General features: G+C 62.0%; 2 protein-coding genes across 2 annotated transcripts; one reads left to right on the forward strand and one right to left on the reverse strand.

Moving 5' to 3' along the window:
• Window positions 1–1128: 1128 nt before the first annotated feature.
• Window positions 1129–15062, reverse strand: NMT1 (N-myristoyltransferase 1). The gene is made up of 12 exons (XM_026043689.1): window positions 14914–15062; window positions 11237–11348; window positions 9861–10005; window positions 7849–7967; window positions 7174–7265; window positions 6417–6533; window positions 5756–5926; window positions 5228–5336; window positions 3914–4084; window positions 3426–3593; window positions 3033–3170; window positions 1129–1507 (listed from the first exon to the last, which is right to left on the reverse strand). Exons 1-12 carry the CDS (start codon window positions 15039–15041, stop codon window positions 1487–1489), a joined length of 1491 nt encoding a protein of 496 aa, XP_025899474.1. The 5' UTR covers window positions 15042–15062; the 3' UTR covers window positions 1129–1486.
• Window positions 15063–16496: 1434 nt separating this feature from the next.
• DCAKD (dephospho-CoA kinase domain containing) lies at window positions 16497–21376 on the forward strand. Its single transcript, XM_026043702.1, has 4 exons — window positions 16497–16608; window positions 18421–18624; window positions 20568–20655; window positions 21091–21376. The coding sequence occupies exons 1-4, from the start codon at window positions 16497–16499 to the stop codon at window positions 21374–21376; spliced, it is 690 nt and encodes a 229-aa protein (XP_025899487.1).
• The last annotated feature ends 662 nt before the right edge of the window (window positions 21377–22038 follow it).

The raw sequence follows: 22038 nt of genomic DNA on the forward strand, positions 1-22038 counted from the left end.
AGCAACAGAAACGGCCTTGGCAGAAGCAGCTCCCAGCCCAGGGCAGGAGGGCTGCGCTGGACACGCGGGGGTACCAGGGGTACCAGCCTCCGCCAGCCACCAGCAACACGGGGACAGCTACAAGAGATGGTTAGAGAAGACCCCGCGATGGACCTAGGAGCGAACATCCCGAAGGACGACGTGTTTCCTGGAGGAGCCACCTCCTGATTTTGGCGCAGGGCTGCTGTTCTCTGGGATTTGCTCTCAGGAATTGTGCTCTTCCCAGCGTCTCCGTCAAGGACGAGCCGACTTCCTTGCACAAGTTCATCTTTACGGGGCTCGTACCTTGCAGGCTGCGTAGCACAAACCGCGTGAGGCTGCCGGCATCGGCGCCGGAGAGGCTCAACAGGCTTCAGCCCCATCCCTTTGCAGGGAAACACTCGTGTTCATCTTTCTGATGGTTCAGGTAACCAGTGTAGAGACAAAAGCAGACGCACAGAGCGCTCCGACGTGCGGTGATGGAGCATCCCCAGGGCACCCATCCTGCAGACCCAGAGCACCCATCCTGCAGACCCGGGGAGCAGGGAAGGAGACAACTCCAGGGGTAGTGCTGAGCTGGGTGCATCCRAGGGTGGCGAGAAGCTGAGTCCCCTGGGGTGTCAGGAGTGGCCACGTCTCCGCTGGGGCTCGTGCTGCTGCAGTGATGCCTGGAGGCTCCGAGGCTGGGGAGGAGGTGGGACAAGGCAGCGCCTGCACAAATAGCCCTTCGTGATAAAAAGCGAGTTGCTCCCGAGCCCACAGGGAGGGTCGGCGCCATCCTCCCTGTCAAGGCACCTGCAGCAGAGCCGGGGTGGGAAGGACCGAGTCGAGCGGAGCAGGCAGCAGACGGAGGCAGCCGAGTGCAGGGACAGGGCGCGGGCAGCGTCTCCTCCAAGAAGCCTGGGGCGCCGGGCCCTGCGGGCGCCCACCGGCCTCTCCCGAGTCTCTGCCGAGCCGTCGGGCGCCGAACCTCCGAGCTCCTCTCCTGGGGCAGGATTTGCCCTTTTCTGCGCAGACAAAAACAAAACCTGGCACACTAAGTAACCACCTCTGCCAACCCAGCTTCGTGGTGAGGAGAGTCACGGTCCAGGGACCAGGAGGTGGCCTTCAGCAGATGAGTGCATTAGTGTCAGTTTGCAACAGGAAAGATTTAAAATATATATAATATATACTTTTATTATTCACCCGTTAACTCCATTATATGCCAATCATGAGCTAGTTTTTGCAGTTACATTCCCTTGATCATGTCTTTACGAGGATGCAATTAAATCAAAACAAAGGAGGCCACCAAGGCCACCCGGGGAGCTGTGGCCGGTTGCGTGTGATACAAGCGTTAAAAATCGGTCGCTGTCTGCATAGCTGCTCCAGTCCCGCTGCTCCACGCACGGGTCCAGCTCGGGTGCAAACGGCGAGGGCAGCGTCTCGCGGGCGCAGCTCCTCCTCGCAGGGCTCTCCTCGCAGGGCTCGCTTACTGCAACACCAGTCCAACCTGGGAGAGCCAGCGGAGACGGCAGGTGAAGCAGCGCCCGAGCAAAAGCGACCTCCACCCGCGCAGCGCGGGACGCACGYGGCTCCCTGCAGCGGCTGAGGGGCTCGGGGAGTCTGTCCGCGCGCTCTCACCCACCCGCTCYGGGACCTTTGAGGCCAGGCGTCCGGAGCGCCCAGCGCAGCCCTTCCTGGCTAGACGGGCAAGCTGTGCAGCCGAACAGGCACCCGGGCCCTGCCGGACGGGACACGCGGAGCTGCCGAGCTCAGCGGCTCCCCAGCTGCTCTGCATCTCTCRCCTGCCTGACCGGCTCGGGCGCTCTGCAAGGCGGGACGGCATGGAGCAGCAYCTCCGCTTCGGGGCTGTGGTTTTCTAGTCGGGACTATCTCTGTGCTCCTAGCAATAGGTCAGACAGAAGCTGCTCCCTGGCAGCAGCGCCTTGTCCTGCTTGGGATGCTTCTGGGTACCCTTTGGCCTCCGCGCGTGGGGCTGGTGGCAGCTCCCAGGGATCCGTCCCGACTACGGAGATGGCTCAGACCCTCTGCAGGGCACAGCAGGGGAGCAGCTCCCCGCACCAGGCATGAGAATCCATCAGCCCCTCCAGCRAGGAAGGAGTTGGATAAACCTCCCAGCAACCCCCTCGGGATATTGTTTTTAAAGCATCAGTGGTGGAGCAGAACTGGTTTAAAAAGTGTTGATTTGTGCCACGGTGCCCTGCAGGTGCTGCGGGCACGGCAACCCCAGTGTTGCCTGGAGAAGGCCACTGAGATGAGCAATTACCCACGTTAATCAGCCTGTTGGACCTCACACCTCCAGCTGCCTGCCTGCCTGCAGGAGCCTCTCGCTCCCCGGAGAGCAGACACCTACCTGGCTTCACAAGCTCMGTGGGAGGAATCAAAGTGCAGTTACATTAATGAGCTGTTTTGACCTGGCCTGGACATACTGCAGATGCACCACAGGGTGCACAGGGGAGGCTGGTGCTTCTCAAGCACTGTCCATGCCGTGTCCATGGACAATGGGAACTGGATGGATGYTCAGCTGCAGCACCTCCACAATGGACCCACAGTAGCCAAAGGGCAATGGGATCCTGCTAACAACAGCCCAGCTAGCAGGGCAGCTCCCGGGGCTCTATGAGGATGGCTCGAAGCAACTGCAAGTGCTCAGAGCAGCTACACGGGGAGCGAGTCCTTGGGGACCGTGTGGCACCCCAGGGATCCTGTGGCTCAGCCCCTGCACAAACACCATGGGTTCCTGCTCAGCAGCGACCCAACGGAGCTCAAAGCACAGCCGTGCTCTCCAGAGGAGCCCCTGTCTRTCTTGTCTCACCAGGACACAAGAAGACACTGAAAGCAGACTGATACACGATCCCACACAGGACCAAGCGCAAAATTAGTCTGAGGAGACCAACTGGTGAGAGCTTCTCCCCAAGCTGAGCTGCAAAGACAGTGCCAGACATGGGCGGCCTGTCCGCCCCACAACCTCAGCGAGACAAGACCTCTGCTCGCTGGAGGAGCAGCAGTGGACTGACCTTCTCTGGTGCCATGCTGGGACACTTCCAATTGTACAGGTAATACTGCAGGTTCCCGTCCCCAATCCCAAACTTCAGCTTCTCCAGGAAGGTTTTGTTTTCCATGAGATCCAGTGCATTGAAGACGTCAAATCCTTTCTGCACAGGCAAGAAAGAAGCGATCAGCTCCTCCAGCCATGGGCTGCTCTCCTCTRCAGGCACTGCCTGCCCCTACGACTGCTCCTTTCCCTGCTTGGGCTGCAGACCGATTCGTACAGCACTGAGCAAGTCCAAGGTACAGAGCCCCTCACTGGCCCTCCCCACAAGTTCAAGGGCAGCCAAGAGGCTGGAAATGCCTGTGATGAGCTGCCCAGCGGTGCTGCTCCCAACCCGCCCGGTCCTGCCGGCACTCACCGACTTGGCGAGTATGAGAGCATCGCCCATGAGGTCGAGGAGAGGCGTCTTGGTGTGAACGTTGTAGAAGGAATAAGCAGCTTTGAGACTCTTGTGGGTCGCGTGGTTCATGATGGTGGAGGGCAGTGTGTAGAAGCTCAGGAAGTCTGTCACCTCCCCAGGGGCGCTCTGAAAGCCAAGAGTGACACAGCTGTGACACAGCAGCACGGCACAACCAGGCGATGCCTGCTTTGAACTTCAGAGGGGCTTTGCCAGTCTCAGCGGGCACACGCCTGCGCCACCAGGGCATCCAGCGGACAGACTCGAGGCAGCCCAGGATGGAGGCACCATCCTCCAGCAGCTCAAACCTCCAGAACCTGGGAGAGGATCCCAGCTCCCACTGCCCAGGGCAGCAACCTCTCTGATCTCTCCTGCAGAGAACGGACCAGCTCGCTGCACACTCCTCCAGTGGTGAGAGAAGCCCAGGAGAACACCCCCTGCCCTCTCACCTCTACCACAAAGGTGTCAATGATGTTCTCCTGAGGTAAGAACCAGTGCTCCACCTCCTCTCGGCTCATGACGGGCGTCAGGTGGAACTGCTTCAGGTATTCGGTCAAGAGCTTATGCACTGCAGAAATGTCTTTATGCTCCATGGGCCGCAAGCCGGGAGTCTTGGGAGTCTGCAGAAAACGAGAGCAAGCTGTGAGCGTGGTTTGCAAGGGTGCTTTGACCCCTCCCAAAGACTAACCTTCCTCCTGAGCAGCCCCGCCACGCAGCGTGGGGATGTTTTCTGCTTAGATCAAACCATTTCCAATCTCCCAGCCCTTGCCAAGCACGTTCGTCCCAGCCCTGCTTGTCTGAAAGGACATGATCGGCTGTGACACCGATGCAGAGGCTGCAGGAAAGCCCAGGGTGTCACAGCCTCCCGTGCTGGGTCAAGTCACACTGGGAGAGGCCTCTCAGTCATTAGCAACATCAGGTCTCTGCTTCCTTCCAGGTCTCTGCTCCCAAGCACAGAGGGACCAGGCTGGCAGAGGTGCCCCCGGCACAGCAGGATATGTCAGGGAAAGAGGTGGCAAGAGCAACAGCCAGCTCCTGTCCGAGTGTCTATTTCCAGGATGATCCAATTTCTAGCCTCGGGTTAGGAACGCTCAGTGCAGCCCAACTCGAGTCACACAATGGTTTTTTGGGGGCTGGGTTTCTGCATAAAAAAGTTAACGGCTACRATCAGTGACTGCTGCCACTGCTGATGTGGGAGATGAAAGACACTGGGCTGCGCGATGCCCGGCTCTAAAGCACCACTGACCAAAACAACCAGCTCTGACCAAAAGGAGGCAGACAAGGTCAGGGAAGGCAGKGGCAATTTTTATGCTCTGTTTTTCTTTTCTCCTCTAGTCAGCTGGGGAACTTCCCCCAGCAGGACAAGTGCCGTGACAGAACCCATCCGTTTGAACGAGGGACTAACCCAATTGCAGRTCGCTCCGAGGTTGTGTTTGGACAGATGAAGGCTGTCACATCTGTATTCTCGTTTTACCAGGAGAACAGGATATGAGTCACCGTGAAACAAAAGATCATAGGGGCTCTCTAGCTGCAAAAATATGCCTTTAAAGTGCAGGTATCCAGGCAAAATAAATAAGAATTAAATAAAGCACAATGGCTTGACAGGGCCATTTATTATATGAAACACAAAGCCCCGGTCTCCAGGCAAAAGACGGACCCAGCCGAGATGCTCGTGTGCCCGATGCCGAGCCCCTAGGAGCTCCCTGGCTAGGAGCAATTCCTGAGCTTTGCCTCTGTTGCTCCCAGGTCAGGTTGGCACCCACCTCTGGCAGCCGATAAAGCTTCATGGTGCGTTGCATAGTCATGTTCCTGCTCAGGTGGGAAAATTTGACTTCGATGAGTTTCCGAGGATTCAGGGACCGGTGCCAGTACCTGCAGAAACACATTGGCTGTGGGAGACTCGTCCTGTGAGAGCAGGAAGGCTGCGAGAGCAGGAGGTTCTCGTCGTGGCCATGAGAGGGCAAGCGAGAACAGCGTGCCAGCCAGAGCAGAGGCTCTCTGAAGCCACGAGCTCCCACCAGCATAAAAACAAGGGCAGCCTGAGGTGCATGCGCTGCAGTCTCCTGGCTTGTGATAAATGAGCAGCTTAAACAAAGCTGCAGGACTTAATCCCTGAAGGACAGCGTGGGGAGGAGAAATCTAAGCTGGGATTGCCCTGTCTTGCCCCCAGGGAATGCCACACCGATAAACACAGCCATCCAAACACTTTGTAACGCAGCAGATCCTGGTACAGGAAGGTCTGCAGAGACCTCCCCCAGTCCGAAGTGCTTCAGAGCACTGGAGTCACTCACCTGCAAGTCCCCACAGGCTTTGGCAGCACCACTCCGGCAGTGTAAACAGCCTGAAATATTCCCTCCAGATGAACCCGCCGCGTGATCTCTCGGATCAGAACTGGAGCCACTCGTTTGGAGCGCAACTTTTTGTGGACACACAGGAAATTTATCTCCACCATCTTCTTCTCTCTTAGGAAAGAAACGATGCGCAGGATGAGACCCAATTGGCCTGACCACGGAGATCAGACTGATGCCCTGGACAATTTACTTCCAGCCCCCGCAAGAGGCAGAGAGGTCAAATTCCCAGGAAGGCGAAGGGCTGAGGTCCAGAGGTCTGACACACTGATGCTCTGGAGGACTCTCCTTGAGCTGTTATCCCATAGTTTCCCAAGGGAATATAGTCTCTGCTGGCATCCAGCCCTGGAGGATTAGAGCCAGAGCTCTAAGCTGACCCCACTCACTGAGGAAAAGGGCCTCCTCAATTACCTGCAAGATGTTCTTGCACAGAACGTCACCAGACACCTTAAATATCCTCCACCCTCTCCTCCCAGCAGCAAAACATCCCCACGATGGCAGTCAGTCAGCGAGGGCAACAYGGTCAGACCCTTCCTGAGCACTGCTGGGAACCACCACCCACCACCAAGATGCAGGAGAAGAAAAGAAAGGGAGCAGCACTCACGTGTCATAGATGTGGATAGTGGCTGGAATCGCACTGATGAATCCAACCAGCTTCTTGCTGGAGACAACTCTGACACCGCAGTGCCACTGGGGCAGCCAGCCTGGAGGACGCAGCGCCCTGCAGAACAGACACGTCTCCTTAGTCAACATCCATCTGAAGAGCCCCATGCACCTACTTCTGCCTCCAGGCTCCCCACCAGCTCCTGGCACACTCAGGGTCACATTTCAGGCCCCTCAAGACACCCGTGGCAGGAGAACGAGGGTAACTCTGAAATTACAGGGCAGGACTGTTCGGGTCCAAGGGAATTCCTGTGCTCTGTGGCCAAGGCCAGCTCTCGCTTGCAAACCAGGAGGAAATCTGTGTTCTTGATTGGTGAACGCCCTGAAGAAAYGGCAGCTCAGCTGCAACAGATCTTCAAGTGTTATTGCTGGCAACAATACTTGGCAGTCACCTTCCTCCTTTAACTCTGGAACAGCGGGAAACTCCTCAGCTACCAGAGTTTTTGAAAACACTCAAGGGATCAAAGCAAAGAGGAAAAAATGCAGTCTTAGGTTCCAGTATCTCAAAGAAGCCCGAGGCAGACAGTACTGCACGAGAGACAGGTCTCTKGCAGAGCACCTGGGACACCCAGTTCCCAGAGACATGCAGAGGGTGACAGATAATGAAGCGAGATTTTGGAAAAAAAAAGGTGACAAGAGGCAGCTTGAGTGCCATCCACACACTGTGCTCTGTGGTGCGTGGTCACGGTGCCACTCACCACAGCAGGAACTCGGGCGAGTAATCGAACCGGAACATGTTGTCATCGTCTTCCACGTAGTTCTCGTTCAGAAGCGTGTAGAGCTCTTTCAGCTGCAGCAGGAGAGACCAAGCAGGCCAAGAGAGTTATTCGCCTGTCACACCCCAAGGCTGCTCTGAAACTCCACCCAGAACTCGCTTTCATGAGGCTGCAGCAACGGGAACCGTGGGTCGCCGTGTCCTTGTAACTGGCACATCTCTCTCCTCCTTGCTGCTGGCTCTGGGCTCCTGCAAGGTGCCCTGCAGAGCACGGTAAGCAACCGGACACACAGACACTCCTGCCACCCCCAGGTCATCTCTCAGGAAGATGGGTCACGACCTGGAGTGTAAGCATGGAGTTTTTCCATGCAAAGACACTTGGAAAACACGGAAAAACATTCCCATCTGGCCATCTTCCGTGAAGAAACCCATCAAACCTGGCCAACATGGGACACGTGGGAGGTAAGTGCCTGTTTTAGGGGAAATGAGACCCACCTAACTAAGGAGGTGGTGAGATCACTGAGCTGGAGTGTTGCTCATAAGGGTGGAGGACACATTCCAGCCACCAAAGACATCTCTGGCAGTCCAAGCACTGCACTGCCAACCGAGCAATAGAGATGCCCTCCCCACCAGCGCGTGCCCAAGTGCCCGGACTCACCACGCCTCTGTCGCCAAGGTCCAGGGCATCCCAGGTGAAGCCCTGGGGCAGGGTGTACGGCTCCTGACGGATGTTGTCTTTGTCCGGTTCAACGGGACCGTGGGTGTTCACCACTTCTCCTGCAAGAGAGAATCAGAGACTCATAGAATCATTATGGTTGGAAAAGACCTCCAAGATCACYGAGCCCAAYCGCAAGCCCTTCAGCACCATCCTGCTAACCCACGCCCCTAAGTGCCTCATCTAGACATTTCTTGAATGCTGCCGGGGACGGTGAAAGGGAGCAGGGAGCCCTGAAGATGCTCTCTGCGGTTGGAGGCCAGGTCTGCACGACGCCACGGGTGGCTTCACTTGACAGCCCTTCTCACCCCAGACCCACAGCCTGAGCAGTCAGGAACCGTGTCCAACACCTCAGAATGGGGCGCAGAGTCGGATCTGCTCTTTCAAGGCTCGTGGCAGAAACTGAGAAGCAGAGAGGAGCAGCCTGAATTAACCAGAGCTACATCCTCCACGCGCACAAGCCTTGGGCCCCCTCGTCCCCACCCCTGCTGGTCCCACCTTCCGTGGGGCATCGGGATGCCAGATCCGAGCCGGACGAAGCAGCTATGAGAGCACGAGCTGCCCGGTCGCCACCGGGCAGCAGCGGCCAGCGCTGTCCGTGACCGGCGCCACCACCCCCAGGCACCCGCCGGCCCCTCTCTCCCTGCCAGCTCCGGCCCCGGCCACCTGGCAGGCGTCAGGATTTCCCTCCCAGCGCATTTCACCAAGAGCTGCGGGGAACGAGACGACTTTTGTTGAAAAACGCTGACCCCCGAAGCACTCGACTCAGCCAAGAGGTGTCGGTTAAAGCACCGGCTTTCTCAGGGCTGTCAGCACAGCTCTGCAAACAGCAGCACCACTCGAGCGCTGCCAAGAGAAGCTCGCTGCAGTGCTTAGGAATGCCCTTAAAAAGGAGCTCAAAAGAGGTTTCCAGGCAATGGGGAGGAGTAAGCCCAAACCAACTGCTCCCATCGCATCCGAACTAGGACAGGTTCCAGCCACACTCGTCCCCAGCAGCGTCCTCTGCGTTGGGCGGGTGCAGAACAAGCCTGACCCTGTCCCCCAAGACCCCTTGGTGACCAGGCCCTAGATGGCCTCCCGTGGGTAACAGCGCGTGCTCTTGTGACCAAGCCCCAAGGGAGATGGTGGCATCTAGTGAGCAGCTGGAACCAGAGCGTGGTCAGCAACTTGGTGTATGAAGAACTGGGCCATTTAGTGCCTCTTCTGCCCCATCTTCCCCGCTCCAGCGTTTTCTGAAGCAGATAGGATGTATCTAACAACAAGATCTTCTGGCGACAAGTGCAAACACAAGGTCAGACTTTGCAGCCCCCCCATAACTCTGTGCCTCACAATGATTTTTCCCAGYACAAGTGCAAAGAGAGATCTAAAAACCATGCGCTTGGACTCATTCTCCAGCTCTTCCAAAGTCTGCACGGAGTTTGCTAGGATACACCAGGGCGGAGAGACAAAGCAAAGGCATCCCTGGGAACGCGCAGCGAGTCGCTCCCACCAGCAACACAGAGCAGACCCAGCAGCTGCCCTGCAGATGTGCACAGCTGCCGAGGCGACCAACACCCWCCACCAACAGCGAAACACCTGGACACGGGTCACAGAATTGAGCGTAACCTGCAGGAAGGACTAGAGCAGCCACCAGAGAGGGGAACGGAGCCGCCGCCGGAGAGGGGAAGCATGTGAAACGTAGCCGCAAAGGGCTGGGAAAGTCCAGTGTCAGGGCAAAAGACTGAGATTAAGGGATCAAAGAGCCATCAAAGCTGATGCCCGAGGTGGCCGTGTGTCCTCCTGGATGTCCCCAGCCCTCCTGCAGCACGGATGGGCACTGGCTGGAGGGTGTCATAGATGCTCCGCAGTGCAGGTGTCACAGCAGGGCTTGCTTGTTGGCCAGAAACCCTCAGAGCTCCAGTGAGGGCTTCTTCAGAGAAGCTGAGGGTCTCAACAYGGCCACGGTGTGTACGTACCGAGCTTGGGCACCGGCTGCGTGTCCCAGAACTGGTAGCTCCGCTTGCTGGCTTCCTCCATGGTTTTGGCAGGTCCCTGTCCTACAGAGAAGAGCTCGATGGCTTTTTGAATCTCCTGGATCCTCTCAGCTGGTAGAGAGTTCACCTGAGTGCAGAGAAGGGGAGGTAAAAGTGAGTGACCTGAGCTCTACTGCAGCTTCCCATAAGGGCAACTGGGAGCTCAGCCTGCCTTGGAGGGCTGCCAGGGAGGGKAAAGCAGGGAAGAGGCTCCCTGTCCAGCCCGGATCCCCTCATAACCCGCGGCGAGGTGGATAAACCCTTTCTCTAGCCACCTGCTACAGGCTTAGACCTGACTTTTAGGCACATCTGGGTCAAAGGGGCTGGAAGATCCAGCACCATAAGATGCCTAAAGCTTCAGTCGAAGGAAGATGGTGAGAGCAGAAAAAGCTCCTGGCCTCACCCACAGCAGGCCCTGAGATAACCCGCACCCTGCGAGCACCAACCCAACCAGTCCAGCACTCCGCGCCACCAGCAGGACTCGGCATCAGAAATCATTTACACAGGACCCRGGATTTGGACAGCAAACAGGCTGGGCCAACGAAGAGCCCGTGCTGCGAGGCTGCCGCKGCTGCGAGGGAGGACRGGGCTGCGTGGGCAGCAGGGCGCGAGGCGCGCGCCGCGGCACGCGAGYGGCGCAGGGAGCACCGCTCACCGCGCTGCGCGGACGCACGAAGGCGGCTTCAAAGCAGGGCTAGGACAAGCACCAGAGCCCACGGAACGACGTCCAGCATCCCGCAACGAGAGCCGAGCGCCGGGCAGGATGTGCGGACGGGTTCGCGAGCGGCGCGGGCTCGGGAAGCGGCCGGAGCGGCTGGCAGAGCCGAGTGGGGAGCTGCCGGCGGGACAGGGACGGACCCCCATGTCCCACGCTCATCCCTGGGYACGGGCTGCTCCTCCGAGGCAGAAAGGGGCAGGACGGACCCTTCTCTGACTCTCCTCTTGTTCTTATGTTAATGGAGCCCAAAYCACCAACACTGGATGCTGTCCAAGGAGGAGCAGGGAGCAGCCGTGGGGCTCCCGGCAGGGAGCAGGCGGCTCGGCCGCACGCATCTCGGCTGTCTCGGCTCAAGGAGGCAGCCGATTTCTGGGAGGAACAACTCGGCGGCGCCAGCCGGCACCTTCCGCGGCCCTGGGAATTCCCACGCACGGAGCCAGGCCAGGAAATTACTCTAAATCTCAGACTTTGGAGCAGCCAAGCGCTTCAAAACAAGAGCAGGTAGCTCGGGGAGACCCTTTCCTGGCCACGCCGCAGAGCGGGAGGACGGATTTGCTGCTCCCGGGGCAGCGACTTCGAGCCTCGGGCAAGGGGTCGGTACCTTCACTGGCTGGTCCTGGGCCTGGTCAGCTTGGTCTCCTCCTTTCTCTTTCTTCCGTTTCGGTTTCTTTTTCTTCTTTTTGGCTCCGCTGTCATTTGCTGGACTCAAGCCACTAAGGAAACAAAGGAAACACCATTAGAGGCTTTTTTGGGAGGACACTTAGAGTCCCTGAAGCTCCCTGAAGAACATAAAAGCTCCCTGCTGGGAGACCCAGACGGGACCRCGACGCCTGCAGCCACGCGCACCGTCCCGGGACCCTTCCACACCCGGCCCTTGCCAGGACTCACTCTTGGAGCGGGCGGAGCACAAACAGCTTCCACTCTGCACRGGGAAAAACACCCATCGTGTTACCCCAAACCTGGAAAATGAAGAGGCCCAGCAGCAGCTGAAGTCCCTGGGAGAGCAGGGGGCGAAGGGGATGGGGCTCTCTGAGAGCCCCTGTCCTAGCTGCACTTCCAGACATTCCCCAAGACGCGCCAGGACGCAGCTCGGAGGCCACATCTCCCTCCACGGGCGAGGGCCAGGTCCCGGCTGCCCGCAGAGCCGCCCGGGAAGCGCCCGCGGAGCCGCRGCCGGAGCGGCGCACGGACACGCGGATTGCTGCCCTACGGGGGACCCGGCGCACGGCACACGCAGCGTCGGGCGCCTTGAAATCCGTCCTCATGCAGCCACCGCAGATGGAGCTGGCCCAAAGATTCTGGCCTTCGGGTTGTCCCAGCAATCCTGGCACCTCCCGGGAGCCGGGAGCGCATCCCACCGCTCCCCACGTCTCCCATGGGTGCGACCACTGCCGTCCCCGCCGTACGTCCCAGGAGTGGAAACTGCTCCTGCCACCGGCTTCTCCCGAAGGAGACGCCCCGGTCTGCCGCTTCTCTGCCCAGATCCCAGCTCCCATCCCAAAGCCAGCTCCTGGGCGCAGCTTCCGCGCCTGCATCATGACTTTACCAAGCACCAGACGCCGCTGAGCGGCAGGGAGGGAGAGGAGAGGCCCGTTGGAAGCGGCGTCGGAGCCGCAGAAAGCAGCTTACGGCAGGAAAAGCAGAGAGCCGGGAAGGGAACGAGGTTGATCCGCACCTGAGAGCGGCGAGGCAGGAGACAGGGGGAGCGCGGCCGGAGCTGCTTTTGTGGTGACGGGACGGCGAGAGCTGGACACGGAGATGCTGGACACACGTTCAGCACCTCGACGTATCCCGGCCAGGGCTGCTGGGGCGAAGCCCCTGTCAGAGCTTTGAAGGCATCGAGTGCCGGCTCTCAGGAAGACAGAATTATACAGAAAATCCCGTAYTTGGGACAGGAGACGCTTCTCTGACCGCGCGTCCTGCAGTGAGCACGGCCACCGCGGGACGAAGCAGCACGGCAGCCTCCCGCACGCGGCCACGTTCCCGCTGCGATCCCCTCTGCACAGCGGGCAAGACGGATCCGCGAGGACGGATCCACGCGGGCGGATCCACGCTCGCCCCAACCCTTGGGACAGCGCTCGAAGCAGGAAAGGTGCCTTTGGTCAAAGTGAAACGTCGCTTGCAGGCGACMTGGGTGCGAAACGGTCCAAGAGTGAAAGAGAAGCAAAAGGTACCGGACTCGCCTGGCTCCGTCCCCAAAACCCGCTCCGGAAGCATCGTTTTGGACACAGATCAGGAAGCTGCCAAACAGGAGGTGGGAAATACCCACCCCGCGAGGAGAGGCTGGAGGACCGTGCGTGGGTAGGAACCCACGGCTAATTGGGAGCAAGGCTTGTGTCGTTAATCTCGTTAGGCTGCGGGGGAGTCGGCGGAAGCGGAGGCTCCGCGGACGGCGGATCTCGCGGCGCGGAGCAGGGCCCAGCGCTCCACGGGCCGCCCAAACCCAGCTCCAAACCCAAACCCCGCGGGTTCGGCGCYCTCGGGCCCTTCCTCTCACCAGGACCCCTTCCTCTCCATTAACCACCAGGTCTTTAATTTATCCTCTACCTAAACGTTTCTTCCAGGGACAACTGGAAGAGCAACAGGCGAAACGCCTGCGCCAAGCGGGAGCGCGTGAGGCCAAGGAAACACTTGAACACGTTGCGGCCGCGTTCCCGGAGCCGGGAAACGGAGCGGCGCTTTCCTCTCTGGAGCAAATGCCACCACCCCGCTCACGACAAGCAGGGACACCCGCCACGCTGCAGTCCGCCGCGGGCACCCGACCAGCAGCAGTGCCCCGCGCGTCGCGCCGCGGCGGGGGAAGCTCAATTCCTCTTTCCTGTCCTTAAAAGGAGAGGAAGTGCTGCTTGCGCTGCCTAATATTCTTATTTATTTATTTTTCTCCATCCTGGGAGGACTCGTAGCGCAGCCCTGCTGCCACTCTGGTCGCTCGGGGCGGGCAGAAACGTTTTTATATCTCGGTGCAGCAGTAATAATATCATAAGGAAAAGGATGAGATGAAAATCAGCAGAAGGGATAATGCACCAAGAGCAAAACCCTCAACTTTTCTTGCTGCCTGGTCCTTCCTCCTGCAGGGCTCTCCGATTAGCAGGCTCGGTGGGACAGGGATCTCGCAGTCGGGACTCGTGGCCGCTACCGCTGCGGCCGCTGGGGATCCACCCCGTTCCCCAACACACATGAAGCAGGAGCGATGCAATCGATCCCTTAGCAGGCGCTTCCCAGGCGGCCCTCTCGGCTGGGGGATCCTTGGGCCGAGCAGAGGCTGAGAAACGGCTTCCAACTGGGTTCCGACCCATTTTAATTGCTCTTGGCCCCGGGGACCGCGCTTACCCAAGGTGCTCAGGCAGCCAGCGTGCTCGGGCTGCACCTCTGGCAAGCACAGCACCGGGAACGGGCAGCCCGGAGCCGCCACGGGCGCCGTGATTAAGCGCCTCTCCGCTCGGATCCGCTTTCCRCAAACCTAATCACGTCAGAGGGCAAGGAAAAGAAAAATCTCCCCAGCGCAGCTAACCCTATTACGCCGAGACACGGGGCTGCGCCCGGGAGGCCAATGAAACAGAAACGCRCGTCTGTGCTGTCATAAAAACAGAAAAGCCGGGTCTGTCGTGTTTCCTGCGTGCTGTTATTGAGGCCGGGGCCGGCCAGGCGAGCTCGCCCACGGGGAGAGGCCGCAGCTGGGAAGGAGCGGGGGAACGGCGGGAAGAGCCACGACCAGGGGCAGGGATCCCCAGGAGCGGCGGGGATCCCCGGAAGCGGCACCGCATCCCGCACGAGGCCGGTGCAGCGGGACGCAGCCGCCAGCCCCAGTTTTGGAGCGGCTTCGTGACTCGGCGGTGGTGACGGTGGCCGGCGCTGGCAGCGCCTTCCCGGCCCGTCCGCACCGCTCCCTGCTCCGTGCTGCGGACCTGCCCCGGCGAGCGGAGCGTGCGGGGCCGCAGCCCCAGCTCCCGCCACGCCGGGACACCCGCCGCGCCGCCACTGCGGCCGCCGGGGGCCGCGGGAGGGCTCCGGGGGGCGTCGCGGGCCGTCTCCCATCCGCGCCGCGGACAGGCCCGACCTTGCTTAGCTTCGCGACACGCTCCCGCAAAAGGAGTGAAGGAGAGCGCCGGGGCCCCGCCCCCGCGAGACTGACAGGCATCTCGGCCAACCGCGGCGCGGAATGCCACGGGGCGGCCAATCAGGACGCGCGCGGGGCGGGGCTCTGCTCACTTCCCGGCCGCTGCCCTGCTCAATGGGCCTGGCAGGCGCGGCGGCGGGCGGCCCCGGCGCTCCGCTCACCCGCGGTTGGAGCCGTGCTCTGCCTCGTTCTCGCAGTCGCTGCAGTGCTCGTGGTCGTTCTCCTCCGCCGACGGCCGCTGAGGCCTCGGCGGCGGCCGCCTCATTGCTGTCTCACTGTCGTCCGCCATCTTGAACGGGGCCTCGGCGGCTGCCGCACCCCCACAACAAAGCGCGCCGCGATTGGGTGGCGGGGCGCGGGGCATGTCGGGATGTGTAGTCCTGGTAGGTTGGACGGGGTCGGGCTGTGACGGCGCTGGGACTACGACTCCCATGAGCCTTTGGGAGTGCGATGGGCGGGGCTCCGTGGCCGGTGCAGAGTTGGGGGTGTCCAGCCAGGGCAGCTCTCCGGGGGCAGGAATCCGCGTCCGCTGCGGTCCAGAGCCTCGTCCCCGGGCGCCGGCCGGTCGGCCGTCCCGCCACGTGCACAGCGCGAGGTGCCTTTACGCCCCCCACGCTTCCTGCCCGAGGGGGCAGGCCGAGCCGAATAAGAGCAGCGGCGATTGGCTGAGAGAGGAGACCCTCTTCCCACCAGCCAATAGGCCGGCGCGACAGTGCGCGGTGCGTGAAGCCGAGCAGAGGGTGAGTGTGTGAGGGCGGCGGGCGCSGGGTCCGGCGGCCCCGAGGGCCGGTCGCGCGCGGAGCGTTGGTCCTGCGGGGCCGGGAGGGGCCGGTGGAGCGAGAGCCGCGCGAGGCGGCGCCGGGCGCCCCCCCGGGCGCGAGGCTGCGGGGCTGGGCGCGAGTGAACCCCCCACCCCGGCGCCCATCCAGCCCGCCTGTCCAGCCCGGCCGGTGCGGAGGAGCGGGACGAGGGAAACGTGCCCCGTTCCTCCAGGAAGGGAGGAGGAGGAGGAGGCGGCTGCGCTGCCTTCGTGCCGGGGCCTGGCGCCGGCCCTGGGAGCCRGGGCCGTGGCCGGAGCCCTTGGGAGGCCGAGAGGAGCCGCGAGGTCTGCGGCAGCGGCCTGGGCCCCGGCGGTGGCGGCGGGACGGGAGGCTCCCCGGTCACCGGAGCCGCGGCCGTGCCCCAGAGCRGGGTGTTGGTCTGTGTGCGTTCCCGCAGCGGTGGCGCACGGGGACACGGTCCCGTCCCGCTTGGTGCCGACGGCGCGGGCTGCCGGTGACAGCGCTGCCTGCGGCTCCGCGTGCCCGTCACGGCGGGGCGGCCCGTCACCGCTGCRGCCCGTCCGTCCCCTGCCCGCCTCCGTGCGGCTCCTTGCCCTTGTCACCGACTCRGGGTCACCTGCAATGACCCCGCCAGAAACGTCCAGCTTGGAGTGCCGCGATGGCCGCGTCTGGACAGACGCTGAACGGGAGCGGGTGCGGAGAGTCCCGTGGCGCTGCGGGAGCCCGACTTGCACCTCCCGAGTTGGCAGCTCTAGGGGGGCCCAGCTTAACCTGCCTCAGTTCTCACCACTGTGAGACCAGAGGCACCCGCTGGGGCTCGGGSAGGATCTTCGCCGCCGCCGGAGGCCGCGTGGGGATGAGCGCAGCGGGCTCAGATAACGTCACCTCGGGGAGATCGTCCCCGCGTGCGGTGCGGGCGCCGCTGCGCAGCCCCCAGCTCYTGCTTTCTGTTGCAGAGCAGCATGTTCCTGGTGGGGCTCTCRGGAGGCATCGCCACGGGGAAGAGCACGGTGGTGGCCATGCTGCGGGAGCTGGGCTGTGCCGTCATCGACGCCGATGTCATTGCCAGGGAAGGTCGGTCCCGCGGCGCCCGTCCCGCCCGGCTCCCCGTGGCGCCCGCGTCTGCCGCCGTGCAGACGGCAGAGGGTGCTCTGGGTGCATTAAACACCCGTCGGATCGCCCAAGCCACGAGGAATGCAGAGCAGCTGTCCTGGGAGCTGGAGCGAGGATGTGTCTTTAATTAAAAATAAACCCCACAGCCTAATAACAAACAGAGCAGCGAAATCTCGGCTCCGGCCCCCGTCCCTGCCCTGGCGCTGGGGTGGCCGGTGCTGCCGGCTCCGGGAGGCAGCTCTTTGCACGGGAGCTGCACTGCTCCGCACGTTGTGTCCCCRCCGCTCCTTTGACTCCTTTCCTCATCCCCTGCATGCTCGCAGCTAGCTCGGTTGTGTCACCTGCTGTCACTACAACACAGGAGGAACCTTCTCCCCTGTGCTGGCTCTTTCTCCTCTGCTGGGAGATTGGTCCACRAAACCATTTACACCTTAATCTACTGAAACCGAAAGCGCAGCGCTTGTGCCCAGGCTGGGGACAGCGCAGGGTGCTTGGGCTGCTGCAGCCCTTGCTGCTCTTCAGTGTGCCCTCCTCACTGCAAAGGCACCTGCAAATCCAGGTCTGTCGCCCCCGTGGGCGTAGAAGAGCCTCTGGCCTCCTCCGTTAACCACGTGCTGCGGGTGAGACCGTTAATCCCACCGGGCCAGTGGGGTAACGGGGAGAGCGGCGCCCGCTGYGCGGAACCCGGTGACTTGGGATGGCAGCGGTTTGGAGGCTGCGTGGCGAAACAGAGCAGGTTCCGCTGGCGCTTGCCGGTGTCACCGGGGAGCGCCCGGGTTCTTCTGTTTGCCGAAGAACTCGGCGCGGAGCCGCTCAAAGCCAGGCTGCTCGCACGTTTTATTGCACTGTAATTCCTCTCGAGGTGCAGAAAATTTGCTAAAAGCTCCCGGAGACCATAGGAAAAGAGTATTTGGTATCGGTTGCATCCCAATCAATTCATTTTTCTCTCCACTTCTCTTTTCATATCTGTTTGTTTGCTCCATAGATTTCACCCACACTGAAATTCACCCAATGCAAAATTCCAATGGAGAAAGAAATTGCTCTTCCAGACTTTTATTACGCTGCCCGGAGGCTACAACCTGTGGCAATGCTCCAGGATTTAGAGAACAAATTATATATGCCCTGCCTTTCTCTGCGGTTAACCTCAGCTTGATCTTGATTATGTTTTTATTATTGCACCTTTTTTTGCTGGTGATTTTTGAGGCCTCTGACATWGCGTCCCTGAGCAGTGTCCGAGTGCCTGCAAACAGCTCCTGGGAGCCGACCTGCAAGGTGGCCTTCGTGTCCGTCCTCGGCAGGAGTCCGGGGACTGGGGTTAACAGCAGCAAAATCCTTGTTGACGGCCGAGGCCGGGCGCTCGCTCGCGGCAGCCGGGCCGTGTTTGCCCCAGAGCTGAAATTTTCGGTGAAAATAGCCCTGACGTTTCTGCTTTCCCAGCCCTCCCTGCTCAGCTGTCCCCGCGCGCAGCGGCCCATTTCTCCTGTGCTCAGCAGCCGGCCGCTCGCTCGACCCGCTGGCTCCCGGCGTGGGCGGCAGCCGCCCGGGGGGCTCTGGGGCCGCGTGGTCACAGCGTGACCCACGGTGGTGACGGTGTCACCCACGATGRCCGCGTGGTGACAGTGTCCTGCAACGCGCGCGGGGCTCTGCGCGCCGGCACGCGGCTCTGCCCACGGGAACTCGGGTGTTTCACGAGCACAACCCRTTTGCGGGCGGCCCTGGTGCCGCTYGCCGCGCCGAGGGGCTGGCTCCAACGCGGGCTCTCTCTGTTGGCAGTGGTGCGGCCCCGCCGCAAGGCCTACCGGCAGATCGTGCATCACTTTGGCCCCGGGATCCTGCTGGAGAGCGGAGAGATCAACCGCGAGGCCCTGGCACGCATCATCTTCTCGCAGCCGCAGGAGCGGCAACTGCTGAACGCCATCACGCACCCCGAGATCCAGAAGGAGATGCTGAAGCAGGTCCTGAAGTACTTTGTGCTCGGTAAGAGGCCGCGGCGCGCGGGACGGGGCGGCGGGAAGGGCTGCTCAGCGCCGGCCCTCGTGCCCCGCCGTGGCCGCGCTCCGAGGATGCGCCGCCTCTCGCCGCTGCCCCTCGCGTTCCGCCGTGGCTCCAGCCCCATCCACAGCACCAGCGCTGGCAGGCCCCTTCCGAGATTGCCGGTCGGATAATGTCAGGCCTCCGGAAGCGGCCGCGTATCCTGGCCCACGGCCCCCCARCCTCTGCGGGCTTCGGCAAAAGCTGCCGAGTGCTCTCAGACCCGATAAGGTGAGAAAGGGGCTGACAGCTGAGCCTCCCAAGTCCCGCTTTCCCCTCTGATAAATAGAACAAATACAGCTGTCAAACTCGGTCTAGTCAAATGCCAGATAAGATCACCAGCTGTTTCCCAGCTCCGCGTGTAGACAGAAGGATGTCTTCGTAGCCAGCGCGGCTGGCGGGGCTTGTCGGAGCCGAGCTGCGTGACGGCCCGAGAGCCCCGTGCCGGGGGCCGCGTCTGCCGCGGGCGCGCGGACGACGGCGACGATGAGGAGGGAAGGGGCCAAGGAGGCGACACGCCAGCGCCCCGGCAGCGCAGGGGCCGCGCGCTGCGGAGCCGTCCCGCCCCCGGCGCCAGCGCTGCGCCCGCTGCTTTGTCCTCATTAGTCCCGGCTTAATGATTCGGGGTGGCTGGATGTCATCTCCGCGGGCCCGGCGCGCTGAGGACGCTCCATTGATCCGGCCGCAGGGCAGCGAGGACACGCTCGAGGCGGGGATGCTGGTGCAAGGAGGGCTCCTTGGCCCATCGTGTCTTCGTTAAAGCTCTAATTGCCGCGGCCACCTCAGGGCTCGTTAGTTCAGTTTAAAATAAAACCACATAAACGCACTGGCCAAAGCGGAGGCCTCCGCGAGCCGGCTGCGCTCCGGTGTCCGCGCAGCGAGGGCGGTGGCGTCTSCTGCCTCGGGGCTCTTCCCACAGCCGGGTCTCTGCGGTGTCCCCGGGAGCTGCCGGTGCAGCTTTGCGGCGCGCGGAGGACACAGGGGTGCCCGGGGCCACCGCGGGCCCGGCCGGGGACACCCAGCGGGGGCAGATTCTCCTCCGCCGAATGCTCCAGAGGTGGGAGGCGCCGGCAACAAAACCCTCTGGTTTGTCCCAGCGGGAGGGAGGCTCTGTTTCCTCTCTGTCCTTCTGCTCCTGCTGTCCCCATCGGTCCCCAGGGCTCTGTTGCAGGGGACACRGTCCTCAGCAGCGAGGGGAGAAGCAAGAGGAAGCATCAGAGAGGGGCTCAGAGGGGCTTYGCCCCCCTCTGGGGACGTGCTCGAGGGCCTGGCACGAGAGGTGCCTCTCGCGCCGGGGGCGTCCGTGCGCGTTTGCGGCCCTGGGCACGTGGCTCGTGGGCGCTCGCGTCGCGGTGGCGGTGCCGGGAGGGGGGTGGCAGGGGTTTGCTCCCTGAAAACGTGGAACTGTTGAGCTAAAGCTTTCCAGAAAGAGAAGGAAACGAGGCTGGAGACAGAGCTGGGAGACATCAGCTCGAATCACCATAGSCTGGCAAAGTTGTAGTGGGTGAAAGAGGAAAAGAGAGGAAAGGCAGTTCTGCTGCGGGCAGCGCTGTTGAGAGGCGAGCGAGGGCGGCAGGGCGGGGGCCGCGCCGTCGCCTGCGCCGCTCGGCGCCCGTTGTGTTTTCTGCAGCCTCCCCTTGGTCGGAGAGCAAGGTAGCCGACACTGTGGCTTTGTGCGTTTGTGCCTTTTTTTTTTTTTTTTCTCTTCCCATGGAAACGAAACCGTTTTGCTCCCTGCACGAGGGAGGAGGAGGCCTGTGCTCTGCTCCGCGCCCGGAGCAGCTGCAGAGCCCTCGCCGCTCGGCACGGCCGGGGCGGCCGCGGGCGCCTCTCGGGGCGCTCGCAGAGCCCAGCGACGCTGACGTTTGTCYGGGGTGTCATTTCCGCAGGCTACCGCTACGTGATCCTCGACATCCCCCTGCTCTTCGAGACCAACCGACTGACCAAGTTCATGAAATACACAGTGCTGGTCTACTGGTGAGTGCCACAGGGAGGGGAGCCTCGGGATGCTGCAGCCTCAGCTGGCTGCAAGGGGGTTTGTCACCTCCTGGCCTCTCCRGAGGGAATTTAGCCGCGCGCTGGAGCGAAGCCTTTGGATGCGCTGCCCCTTTTCTGTAAAAGGGAGAAGAGCYGCCGCCCCTTATCCCAGCTAACGAGCGTGGGGCTGTTCAGGGAGACCTGGCAGGAGAAAATCGCTGTCTTTGGGCTTTGCCCAGCCTCGCTGCTGGTGGCTGGGGGCATTGGGGATGCCCAGGTCTCCTCCTTGGGGGCCGTGGGGACGGCAGGAACGCCCTGCAGGGTGGTGGTGGCCTCCGTGCAGCAGGGCGATGCTCCCCCTGCTCCCCTGGGGAGCCCAGCGCCGGGCAGGGTGGCCGGGCYGGCTCGGCGGCCTGAGCGCGCGCTGTCCCGCAGCGACCCGCGCACGCAGCTGGAGCGGCTCATGCGGCGGGACGGGCTGCCGCGCGCCGAGGCGCAGGCCCGCATCGCCTGCCAGCTGCCGCTGCACGAGAAGCGCCGCCTGGCCACCCACGTCGTGGACAACTCGGGCGAGCGCGCCAGCACGCGCCGGCACGTGCTGCGCCTGCACGGCCAGCTCGCCGCCTCGCGCGCCTTCCTGTGGGCACGGCTCGCGGCCGCCGCCACCGCCGCCGGCCTCGCCRCGCTCCTCTGCTGCCTCCTCCGGCCCTTCCTCTCCTAACTTGCATTCTGAGGGTCTGGGTTTGTTTTTATAATGGATTTCCAACCCGGATTTCCAGGTTGGAAAAGGACAGGGAAAGGCCGCCCGCTTTAATGAGCGTGGCCGGCTGAACACAGGCGGTGAGAGGAGGCCTCTCCTTGCAGCCTTCCCAAGGTGAGGGTTTTTTTTGCAGCACCGTCTCCTGTCTCCCTGCTTTAACATCTTGCCCGGGTACTTATGGATCAGCTGTATCCAGGGGATGGGATAGCTCCAGCTGCGCCACTGCAGCTACCAGGGACAGCACTTGTTATCCCTGGGCTGAACTTCAGCCTGGGGTGAGTTGAGGCGCWTTGGAGCCTTCCAGGACCATCTCTTCAGCAGGGCAAAATGTGAATTCTCGAGTCCTTTCCCTGCTAGAGGCCGACTCCGGGTCGCTCCTCTCCAGCCCCTTGGCCCTGGCTCATGTGAGCTCAGGTGGGAGATACCCGCTGCTTTCCTGGAGGTTAAGCGGAAAGCCCTAAACCTGTCCCCGGGGAGCAGACAGTAAATCACCTCGCGGGGAAGAGGTGTCCGGCCAGGGCTGCGGCGCCGYGATCCGAGCCGTTCCCTGCGGCTCCGCCGGGCCGGGCGCTGTGGCTGCCTGTCTCTGCTGGTGGAGATCTCGTGCTGGCGCCCGGGGCCGC

The sequence above is a fragment of the Nothoprocta perdicaria genome, unplaced genomic scaffold, assembly GCF_003342845.1.
Source record: "Nothoprocta perdicaria isolate Ctin4 unplaced genomic scaffold, notPer1 scaffold_336, whole genome shotgun sequence".
Lineage (NCBI taxonomy): Eukaryota > Metazoa > Chordata > Aves > Tinamiformes > Tinamidae > Nothoprocta > Nothoprocta perdicaria.